This window comes from Chroicocephalus ridibundus, chromosome 15 (assembly GCF_963924245.1).
Source record: "Chroicocephalus ridibundus chromosome 15, bChrRid1.1, whole genome shotgun sequence".
Classification (NCBI taxonomy): domain Eukaryota; kingdom Metazoa; phylum Chordata; class Aves; order Charadriiformes; family Laridae; genus Chroicocephalus; species Chroicocephalus ridibundus.
The window spans coordinates 10,895,211-10,907,310 of NC_086298.1; the positions used below are offsets into that span (position 1 = coordinate 10,895,211).

Here is a 12,100-nt window from a genome sequence, read left to right on the forward strand (position 1 = left end):
ACGAGGGCTCCTTCTTGCCGAGGGTCCCTCAGTTCCCGCGTGCTCAGAAGCGGCTGCAATTTCTAAAAACCACGTAAATCCGCGGCGTTACCTTCGGTCCCGTCTGGCCTGGCATTCCCCGGGCACCGTCGCTGCCGGCTCGTCCCTGCAAGAGAGCGGAGCCAAGTCAGATACCAAGGGCAAGGCAGGACGGCAGAGACACCTGCGCTTGCTCTGCGGCCGAGGGAAGCTGCACCTCGCGGGAACTCGCCGGCTGGGGAGCAGCTTCCCTCGGCGAGGGGAAAAACGCTGCTCTGTCTGAAGCAGCATCCCGGGCTCAGCCCGGCGCTAATGAGGGGCGTGAGACAAATGGCAGCCAAGTTTCTTCCCTACACGGGATGCTGGGAGATGGTCATTGATTTTAATTTGAAATAATTATCTTCCAGCAGGTTTTAAGATATGCTAATGACAACGTCCGCAAGTTGAAACGAAACTTTTTTTTTTTTTCTCCCAAGAAAGCCAGAAGTGGGTCACAGAAACAACTTTGTTTCTTCCTTTAGCAAGCCGAATCGCGATGAGCCAGAGGATGGCGTAAAATAAAAATCATCATCGGGGACGCGGACAGGGCGAGCGAGCTCCATTTACACCAGCTCCCAAAACCCTCCGGGGACTGGATCCTCCTCGCGCTCCCGAGACTTGGGGACTGTCCAAACCAGCCCGGAGCGTTTATGCAGCTACAACCCCAACGTCGCAGAGCCAAAAAAAAAAAAAAAAAGGAAAAATAAAGAAGACAAAAGAGCGGGAAGCATGGACTTGCAGTTCTCCCCACACCACCCAGCTTTTAACTCTCCTCCTCATTTGCCTCTGCCCAGATGGACGGAGAGGTCCTGCACAAGCCACCGGCTGGCCACCCGCCCGCTCTTGCGCAACGTTCCTGGGGCTCAGAAATTCTTTGGCAGCAGAGACAATTTCTAGCAGAAACTGTAGTTAACGCAGTCGTCAGCGCAGCTCCCAGGACACTCACCCTGCGGCCTGGTTTTCCTGCCGGACCGGGAGGACCCTGGATGCCTCGTGGACCCTGCGATGCGGCAAGGAGAGAGGAAGAAATGCCGTCACCTAAAGGCACGACAGATGGACCCAGTGCCTGCGGACTTCACTGCTGGGGCTGTGAAGGTCACCGGGGCTACAAAATGGGACCTGAACCCCTCAAGCAGAGCCCGTGGTTCAACCTACACAGGAAAGGCTCAGGACTGAGCACCTCTGGAGAGAAATTGCACGCGTTTATCCATGAGGAGGCCTTTGCCCCGTGAGCAGATCCACACGGTGGAGACAAATCACTTCCCCCACCATTAGAAAACGGGAACTTTCCCTTAATGCAGGATTTACGGCTCGGAAGAACAATTTCCTGAGCATTAGCGAACTCCCCACACTCCAACCTATCTCGTATTTACAGACTCCTCTGCAGATGCTTTTGCAGGAGAGGACTACCACCTGCGGAATTTTACACTGTTGGCTTAAAATTATGTCTTGAGCCTGCATTTGGATGCTCGAAGGGACATTTATATGCAAAGCAGATGTTCCCACACCTTCCTACTTTCAGCTGACAGCGGGTTACTGAATCGTTCCTTCACAACAACCTCTAAAGCAGGACTGGCTGCTCCACGCCTTCGCTTGCCCCAGATCCCCCTGGTCGCCCAATTTGCCCATACTCACCTGAGGTCCCATTTCTCCAGCTTCTCCCTTTAGTCCTCCACTGCCCGGGGGTCCCTTTGGACAGAAAACATGATTTATTACATTTTTCCGCAAGAGAGCCAGAGGGAAGATTCATACCATGGTAAGAAAGTGCCATTCATGCAGGTAACCCAGCGCATCCACGGAGCTGGCACCAGCTGGGTCTGCTCCGTCCTTGTTGCCCATTCACTTACCATGGGGCCCGGCCGCCCCGTCAGACCCATTGGACCCGCTGGTCCTCTCAGCGCCAGCTGCAACAGAGAGAGAAACGTTGCTCAGTTGGTGTCTCTGCTTCATTGCTGCAACGGGCCAAAGCCACCATCGCGCCACCAGCCACATGGTCTCTCCACACACCGAGAACCACGAATCCTTGGAGCAATGCCCATACCCTCAGTGAATTTACCCAAGAACATCCAACCTGCTGCCCCACCAACTCTCTTCTGCATCTACAAATGGGCAAATCCCTTGGATGGTGCATGGGTCTGCGGAGAGGACAGATGGACCTACACCCCGTCTGCCCATAGGCATCTTCCCCACCTACACCCGCTCTGCACCGTGCACACAGAATCATAGAATGTGTTGGGTTGGAAGGGACCTCTAAAGGCCACCTAGTCCAACCCCCTGCAGTAGCAGGGACATCTGTAACTAGATCAGGTTGCTCAGAGCCTCATCCAGCCTGGTCCTGAATGTCCCCAGGGATGGGGCCTCCACCACCTCTCTGGGCAACCTGGGCCAGTGTCTCACCACCCTCAGTGTGAAGAACTTCTTCCTCATGGCTAATCTAAACCTGCCCTGCTCTAGTTTAAACCATCGCCCCTCGTCCTATTGCCACATGCCCTTGCAGACAGCCCCTCCCCAGCTTTCCTGGAGCCCCTTCAGGGACTGGAAGGCCGCGATAAGGTCTCCCCTTGAACCACAAAACCCCTGTATAGACACCGAGAGACACTTATAGACACGCCTGGCCTAAGCCCTGGGCAGATGGAGGGGCGAGGAGTCACCTGCATTTAAACCAGATAAGAATCCACCTCTGCAGGTCGGATCCTCTTTTCCATCATCACGTATGGACACAATAAACCAACGCTTTTGGCAATAAATTATTGAAAGTAAATGACAAAACTTTGCCTGAGGAGGCTACACGATTCCAGTTCTATTTAGGAGGATTCTATTCTTTACGATCCTGTAAGTTCAATTTTGGAGGAATTTTTTTCCCTTCTTTTGGTTACTATTCAATATCCTACAAACAGACAATTCTATTTGCAACCGGGAGCTTTCAGCTCAATAATTAAGGAGTCATGTAACTATGCATCAAGTCAGTAATTTCCATGGTGGGTAATGGGGCTGGTCCACACTTTAAAACATCACTTGGACAATTTGTTCCCTCGTGACAATTCAACACTTTAAGAGAGTTGTAATTATCTGTGTACTCCAGTAATTAAAATCTACCCGTGATTGCACTTGGAATGGCATAAATATTGCACAAATGCTAGATTATGTGGCATCTTTTTACAACACCCCATTAAAAGGGAGATGCTCTGAAACACTGCCGGCTGGGACAATGTTCGGTGTCTAATGAAAGCCAAATTTTAAGGGAATAAATCAACCTAATAATGCAATTAACAACAATGATAACAAAAAAAAACAACCCCCAATAGTGGGAGATACCCTCCCACCTCGCGGGACTCCTTATCCATTCCTACCATATCCTGTAACTTCCCCACAAAAAAACGTTATTTATTTCCCTTTTTGCTTTGGTATCAATGGTTTTGAGCTGAAATTGTCTGACAGCAGGTTGAAGTTAAAAAAGAAATGTATTTTTTCCTTTATGGGAACATTCAGCTTTTCATCCACAGCCCGAAAGTCACCCAGGATTTCTTTGTTTTTTAAATTTTTTCCTCCAAACTGGAAATTTAAAAAACAGAGAAAAGGGACTTTGAGTGAGGGGAGGGAGGTTCTTTGTTTTTTTTTTTTTCGTGACAGTCACAATTTTCAACAGGCCGGAAAAAAAAGAACAAAAGCAGAGAGTCTGAGAAAGCAGATGCTTCTCATGAAATGTTCATCTGGTCAAAACCTCTATTTCCCTGCAAAATAAAATGCTGATGGAAAAACTGTAGGCGGCCTTGAAATTAAGACCGACAAGGTAACACCAGAAACATAATCCACCAATATTATTCTCAGAGCAAGGTTAATGGACAGGAAAATGCAGTGGCTGGTGGCATCAGGGCCCTGTACTCTACCTGAATACATATAAAATCAAACTCCTTTGTAAAAGGGGAGTCGGATGGAAACTGGAATTGCCAAAACCCTTGTTATAAAGCCAAAAGGGGCAAATGCCACCCAGCTGGGTGGAGACCCCAATGGACTTTTTATCATTCCAGGGTGAAATAAAGTGCTTTTTAGCTTATTTCATCATATCGGCCCAAAAAGTCCATGCTAAAGCGATCGCCAACAGCCCTGAATAACAGGCTGGTGACATCCCAACCACAAACTCCAGCTGCAGACAGATGTGGGCTGAGAAGCACACCTGAGCTCCGGCCCTGTGTGACCGCATTGGGCAGGGAGAGGAGCAATGTCCCCTTTGCAAATTGCCTCCCAAAATTATCTTGTATTTCCCCCTTTACTGCAAGGGTGCGCTTACAGCCCGAATGTGGTCCCTGCTGGGCAAGACTGGGGCAAACACAGCAGGAAGGCACTTGTGGGGTCCCCACACATTCCCTTCTGCCGTAATTGTGCTTTTCGCGCCTCCGCTTTTAACGTAGCAATGATCAAATCTAACTTCACACAAGCACTCACGGAAGAAAAATTTCAAAGCTGTGCTGGCTAGAAATTAAATTGTATTTTGAAGAGATGAGTACGAAGCCTTATAGACTAAGATGCTCATCGAGTCAGGGAACAGGAGTTGTACTGGGAACGTGCGTGGCCAATCTGGTTTCACATAATTAACACCACCAGGGATTATTTGATCATCAATCAATATCTGAAGCAAAGAAGGCTGCATGGATAGTTATATATTTCCAAATAAATACATTAACAAAAATTTCAGGCCGCCTGTTGAGATCTGTGAAGCTGGGAACAGCTTACATCTGTGACATATAGGTAATTATTACGATTTACTGGAAAAAAAACAAAAAACCAAAATAACGAAAGGAGGCCCCTACAGCACATACCACAACTGTTCATATAGACCTCCAAAACTGTCGGCATGACCAGCAACCACTACTGAAGCCAGCAGGTCTATGTCTACTGGCACCAGCAGAAGTCCTGGTCCAAGGGCTGGAAGCAATTTCAACCCGTGGTTCTCGGGCTGGGCTATTGCTGGCCATTAGTAAAAGGCCAAGTCATCCAGATGTCATCACCTCAAGCCACACAAGCAATTCCATCTCAGACGAGAGGCTGTTACCACCAACACCACCATGGATGGTGCAACTATGAAGACATCTCCTCTGACACATTTATTGTGGTCCTCCTCAGGCACCTACTGCATGAGACATCCCCACCACCCTTCACTTACCCTGGCCTGCTGCAGGATGGCTTGGGCTTGGGCCTCCTGGGCTGAAACGAGAGGTCCTTTAGAGCCAGCATCTCCTCCTCCACTAAAGCGGAACTGATGGGAACAAGACGGAGAAAGCAGGTCAACAGGGTTACTGTCCTTCCACTGTCACGCTAGCCTGACTCCTAAACAACTCTGTTCAGCATGACTGACCCAACCCCATCATTGTCCTTCCATACCATCCTATTAACCATCGCGCTCTCAGGTCACAGGCACAAAGCGACCGTTTCCCGTATCCGTACCCACACAGCAAATGCTGCCAGCTCAAAGTAATGCACAATAAGAGGGATTGTAGGCTCTGAGCTGTAAGGACCTCACACACCACCATTCAAAACTAAATGCAAAGTTCTCACAGGGCTGATATTCCCCATGCGGATGCTGTTGGCCAGGAGACCCCTGGAGATGGGGTTGCATCAGGTTATTTGGCTGTAGCTGCCTGTGTGCCCTGGGACAAAGGCTGTTTTTCTCAAGTGTGGTACTGGGCTTCAAAGAATGGAGTTTGGCCTATTGTTCAAGCCAGGATCCTTCAGCACACAAAGGATTTAGAAAAACCCGAGCATTAATGTTTCATTTTCCCAAACTTGAAAGGGAAGGAGTTTAATGTTTTCTTTTGCCTCTTCCACCCCCAACAGCTACAAGCCCACTTCCCAGACACACACCCTTCTCCTGCCTCAACTGCCTGTGTGTTTGGGGTTTTGCAAGAAGGACTCTCCAGGCTGCAGAACCTACTTGGACGTCTCCTTCACCTCCATTTCACCTCTGTGCTCCGCTTGGTTGGCGCTAGGTATACAACCATGCGAACTTGGCAAGCAGCTTCAAAGAGACGCAATTTAAAGGCCTAAGGCCGGTTACCGTAGGGGCCAACAAATGTATTGTAGTGGCCAGCTAAGCTCCATGTAGAGCACTTGGCCCAGGCTGTCCTAGGCACCCTGCCAGGAACCTACACAAGTATCGCCCTAGCATTTGGAGCCCGTACAAGAGTGCTGCGGTTTTTCACTAAAGACTCTTTCCCTTTGGTACCTAACCACTTATTTTCAGCAGCTGCTTTCCTTAGGGTTTTCTCAGATCAAAGCAGACACAAAATATAACCATTCCTTTAGCATCCCAGGACCAAGAAGGCTGACTCGGTACTTGCTAGCTTCATGGAGGAGAAAAAAAGCAATGCAAATTCACCACTGGTGGTCAAAAGAGACCAGTTCATTCAGGTGGTTACAATTTTGTCACCTGCTTTGAAGAGCTGTTAGAGGTTCCTCACTGTAGGAAGGAGGGCTCTGCCTGGAAATCGGGCCTTTGGAGGTGTCTTCAGTTGCTTCTTCATGACTTTCCCCAGTCAGAAACACTTAAGCTTATTCATTACTTCTGGAAATTTTAACCTACCTGCCCCATGCTTTTGACTAGTGAAGAAGTTACAGTACTTTGCAAAAAGTGAAGTTACAAGGGGAACCATCCAGATCCATCTCTTACACCAAGAAAAATGTGTCCTCAGTGTAAAAGAGATGGGAGACTTCTGCAAGAACAGGCACTAAGCAGGGGCAAAGCCAAGAAGCCCCACTCATTTAAATGCTTTTTTAGTTACGCTTGTACTTACAGGCAACATAAGCATTGTCCCCGGTGGTCCCGGTAAACCATCTGCTCCTGGAAGACCTGGGCGACCAGGTGGTCCCTACAAGAAGAAGAAGAAATAAAAATAAACTTCTATAGTGTCATTTTAATCAGGTCCATACATAAGCAGTCATGACTGCAAAGGCATATGTCACAATATAAAAGGCCCCCTATCTTGACAGACAGGCATGGAGCACGCAGGCGTCCCAACACTATGGCAAATTTTGTGGAAGCACATCTGTAAGCGCACATGATTTTTCCTAAATTCCCTCTTCTTACGTCCTGGCTCCCATATTTCCAGGGTCTGCCATGTGCAATTTTCAAGCGAGCAATAAAAGTCTCTGCAATGTTCCAAGTTAATGGAATCAACGTTTAGTTGGGGCTGTTAAAACCTATTAAAAAAAGGATATGAAAATTCATAACTCAGGTCAGTGAGATAGAAATGTGGAAAGATAAATACATTTCCGTACATGTTCAGTCATCTGGGTCATTCCATTTTTCTCTCTTCTGTCTTTTTTTTATTTTTTTGAGACTCCTATGAGGCTACTTCCATCTACAATGGAGCGATCCTGTCAGCGGCTGTAAATCAGCAAAACTCTGAGGATCTCAATGGAGCTGCGCTGATTAACATCAGTCAAGTATCTTTAACTTGTACTAAAGAAACGAGTATGCAGTAAAAGATCTATTGATGAAGCTATAAATAATCAAATATGGCCAATTTTCCTAAGGCAGCCCACAGATTATTTGTATTCCCAACTGTGTACTTGGCAAAAAGTTTAAGTTAATCCAAATTTGCACATCCATCCAGCAATCCTACATGCAAATGAGGATGACATCCAGCTACTCTATGTGCATGCCTAATTGCAATTTTCTCAGCAGCTTAATGAGCCGAGGGCATGAGTGACTTCCTCACGTCCCAGTGAGGCCAAGCGGAGCCCTGGTGCTCATCTCATGGCAAGACAGACAGAACGGCCTGGCCACCAGCTCAAGCTTGAGGACTTGGACGCTCCTCTATTTAGCAAACGCTAATAATAAATCCATTTGTGGAGAACCAAAGCTCTTGGAAGGGCAAGGAGCAAACATCAACATTAGTTCTCACTCTCTTCACCCTGCCTGAAGCCCTCCAGCCCACGCGGGCACCAAACTAAAGTGAAAATAAAACCCTGCCACAAATTACAGACAGGGAGGGACACGCTGCAGGGACGCAGAAGAGCCAGATCTCGCCCCAGAAAGTCACACGCTCACCCCGCAAGGCAAAGGGAGGTGGATGAAGGTGGGAAAGGGAGGAGGGAAAGAGAAATAGGTTACAAAGTCTCTAAAAACCAGAACATTTTAAAAAAACCAAGCAACCAACCCAAAACATTTGATGCGCTATCCTCTCCCCATCGTCCTCCAGCAAGATCTCAGCACATCTCTTTCCATCTCTCACATCTCTCTGTTCCCTCGTCTTCCATTCCCTCTACGCCATGTCCAACTTAACATTCCCCTCGTCGTCTCCCTCTCTTAAAAGGAACCCAAAATGTTCAAGCCACAGTTTCAAGCAGTAAATTAGAGCCCAGCGCTGGGGTGGGGGTGAGGAGCTGCTGCTGCTCCACCCTGCCCCAGCCCGCGCATCGCCGCGGCCGGGCTGGACCCGCACCACAATTACAGGGCAGGGCAGCGCCGAGGAGCAGGAGCCGAGCTCTGCACCGCAACCGGCCTGGAATAACAACGCCGCTCCCGGCGCTGCAGCGGCAGACGGCCCTGCAGCCACTGATTTATCAGCCAAAAAAAAAAAACAAAAAACCAACAAAAAACCAACCAACCCAAAAAACCCGACGGCTCCCTCAGCACCGACAGGAGACCGCATTAACACAGCAGCCCATCCATTTTTCAGGACGAGCTCATGATGTTACATTCATGCTGTTTACTTAGTCTGGCCGACACCGGAGTCCCTGACTCCGCTGATGAGGTGCAGGGGGCAGTCCCATCTGTTGGAGCAGAAGCACAATAAATAATTTAGGCCAGATTCATTTTATATAATAAACTTTCTTCCCCCCTCTTCTTCTCCTTTAACTCCCGTCCTGCAGCTGATGGCTCAGGAATGAGCTTGTTTATCTCTCTGTGTGTACTCTGCCTGACAAATGTTGATGTGATGTTTTTCTACATAAACACCTCTTTTTTTGTTCCAGGTTGGGTGTGGGAGGTCTTTTCCTTGTGGGGTGGAGCAGTGGGGGGCAATAGCACGGAGGAAAATCAAACCCATAAAGCACTTTGTACATTTAAATTCATGAATGCCTGTGAGAAATGCGGCACGCCAGCCTCTCCGTTGGTGTAAATCTGCGTCGCTCTCGTTATGTAAATAGAGATTTGCTGATATATAGCAGCCAGGGATGGGGACTTCAACTTTCATTTGGTGCAGTGCTCTAAAACGCCGTGCTGAGCGCAAACGCTAATGCAATATTTCAAGGGAATGTTTAAACGGAGACCTCGGTGTGTTAGTGCTCGGGCTCCTCCAGTAGCAGACAGTGACAGACAGGCTGGTGCCCAGCAGCCCACTGCGTTGAGCCTCAAAATTTGCTTTAGGTGTCTCTCTTTAGGATCATTTTCCTGCCATTTTCAGTCCTGGTCAGAAAATTACGCAACAGAAGGTCTTTCTCGCAGTATTTGGGGTCTTCTCGGGAAGGCAGCGCTTGCCGTCTGATGGAAAAAAGGGCACCCTGAAAACATCCAGCCTTTCGGAACCCCAATAAGGATTTTAGGGATCCTATTACACTTCTGAGATGCAAAACCGTCCTCAGGGGCAATAAACCCTTTGGGATGCAATGACTGTATGGTCTCGGAACATATAGCTCTAGCTTTGACACCGGCCTTTCCCTAGAGGCGTGCTGATAGAGCCCGGGGCACCCCGACACCCCAGATTTCCAGACACGCCGCGGGGTCGGGCACCCAGCTGCATTTTGCTCTAACGCTGCAGCTCGCCTCATTCCAAGGAGCACATTTTCCCCACTTGCTCCATTCCAGTCCGCAGTACCCGTGAAATAGCTCTCTGGTCCCCCAAGTGCCATGTTTCCTTCTTCCCACTGCTTGAAGAAACCTGCCCAAGTCATCCTAAAGCACCCTCCTCCCAGGCGACTCCTCTGAATCCTCCCACAAACAGGCTGCTCTGCAGCTTTGCCGGTGACGCAAGCTCTTCTGCGCGCTGTAAAATAACTGGGATAAATGAACAAGCTGACATGATGAATAAAACAGAGCTAAATGAGTGTTGGCCGATATTAACATAGCTGAATATTGTTGGTATATTTATTCAGTGCACCTGCCTGATTGCAAATAAAAAGTCTTTCGATCAGATGCAGGCATAGGAAATGTTCCTCACTGTACACATATAAGTGTCATGTAAATTCATGAGCTCTGCGCAGGGTTAATAATAAACAAATTAAAAGAGGAGCTGCTCTAATTGAAAAGGAGTATTTTAATACAGTTGCAGTTCCTGGCTCTGCAAGTTCATCACTTCTCTATGCACAATATGTTGTATTACATTCTGTTCCGGACACTCAGAAAAGCAGAATGCGCCGTCTGTGCTAGAATGCAAATTACGCTTTTCATTTCAGGGCGTGGAGCAACATCATCGGGGAGAGTGTGGCTGCTGCCGATTGGCGTTGCGTGGCCGTTCAAGAGGAGCCTGGCCAGCAAACGTCTGCATCTGCCTGGACAAACGGCAGAAATACAGAGTCCCTCCTCACCAGGGTCAGCATCCATCCTGCCGGGGAAGTGAATTCTTTGGAGCAGAAGCAACACATCAAGGGGAGAAGAAGAGAAAGCCAGGCAACATGTAGGCCCGGTGCAGGATGAAGACCCACCAAGAGCCTGATGAAGCCACACAGCTCTTTTGACTAATCCTAGACCACTACAAGATGAAAGCCGCTACTGGGACCTTGCCCAGCTTGCCCATCCTCTATGAAGTCCGACACCCAAGGATGCAGAGCCCCTCCTTGGTCCTTCTGCCAGAGTGGTGCAGGTGGAACCAGGTCTGTGGTGTCTCAAGAGTTAAGCCAACATCTCTGAGCGGTGGCCCTGGCTCCCAGCCACGGGCTGAGCCTGCAGCTGCGTATTGACTTTCTGAGCTCGCAGGCACTGATCGATGGAGCACAGTCAGGGCCTCTCGTTCTCAATCATGTCACAACCACAAGAAACGTTATTACTATTCCATCAAAAAACAATAAATACACCAGGAGTGTAAATGAGGTGGGGGTCTTTACAGCAATGCTCCAGGGGGGATGTGGGAGGGCGGTGGCCAGTGGACTCCAGCCAAGACCCACAGAGCAACAAAGAGCCTTAATTAAAAAAAAAAAAAAAACAAAACAAAAACAAAACAAACAAAAAACAACACAACAAAAACCAAGACCCAGTTTAGTGTCATTGCCACAAGAATGCCCCAACACCTGAGTAATCTCCTCAAGTCCACCTTAAAACCACAGCTGACCCTTCCCCGTGCAGGCCAGCAATGGTTTTATTTCTTTCAGTGGTTGTCTTTTGCAACACACTTGTCACTGGGCTGGGAGGTGAATAACGAAGGTCTGGAGCCAGCTGGCTGCTTTGTCCTCCAGCAGGTGGGACAACAGGGAACCCAACCCCTCCTGCCCCTGCCCCCAGGGAAGGCAGCCAGGCCCCGGGGAGTCCCAATCCCACCCCAATGGGATGGTAATTTGGAAGAGCACCAAACTGCTGAGGGGCAGTATCCCATCTCTTGCTTTTTGCTGATGAGGAGGTGGGACGGAGAACCACCTCGATGGGCGGGAGGGGAATGACGGCAAGGTCCATGCTAGGGAAGGACAACAGCTCCAGGGTACATAGCACAGAAAAGGGAACACAGCTGGATTTTAAATGCTATGGGGAGGAGGGAGGGATAAACACTACCTTAAGAAAAGACATCTGCAAGTTCAGGCGCAGTGGGTCAGTCTCCACTTAACCCACAGAGAGTGCCAGGCTAGGAAGGACTTAGGGAAAAATATCTTGTTCTGATCCTCTGCAATGGAGCGAATTCTCCCTCTTATTCTTTCTAGGTCTTAAATTACTCAATTAAGATGAAAAAAGTTTTGGTTTTTTTTTTTTTTAAAAAAAAGGGATAAACAAGGCCACAACACAAATCCTTAACAGCAGTCGCAGCAATTAGCTGTGCTCAGACACACATCAGAACGGCCCAACGCTCCTATCTGTCCAGACCTTCACGTTTGAAACCCAGTCATCAGCTTTTCTCGCCTT

General features: G+C 48.6%; 1 protein-coding gene across 2 annotated transcripts in view; it reads right to left on the reverse strand.

Moving 5' to 3' along the window:
* The window catches only part of COL5A1 (collagen type V alpha 1 chain), a 160,333-nt gene that overhangs the window by 61,582 nt on the left and 86,651 nt on the right, over nucleotides 1-12,100 (reverse strand). For both annotated transcript variants that reach the window (XM_063352946.1, XM_063352944.1), the window contains exons 12-17: nucleotides 6,846-6,920; nucleotides 5,219-5,311; nucleotides 1,905-1,961; nucleotides 1,693-1,746; nucleotides 1,004-1,057; nucleotides 92-145 (exon numbers count right to left, since the gene is read on the reverse strand). In XM_063352946.1, coding sequence (XP_063209016.1) covers nucleotides 92-145; nucleotides 1,004-1,057; nucleotides 1,693-1,746; nucleotides 1,905-1,961; nucleotides 5,219-5,311; nucleotides 6,846-6,920 — 387 coding nt within the window. The remainder of the gene's footprint in view (nucleotides 1-91; nucleotides 146-1,003; nucleotides 1,058-1,692; nucleotides 1,747-1,904; nucleotides 1,962-5,218; nucleotides 5,312-6,845; nucleotides 6,921-12,100) is intronic.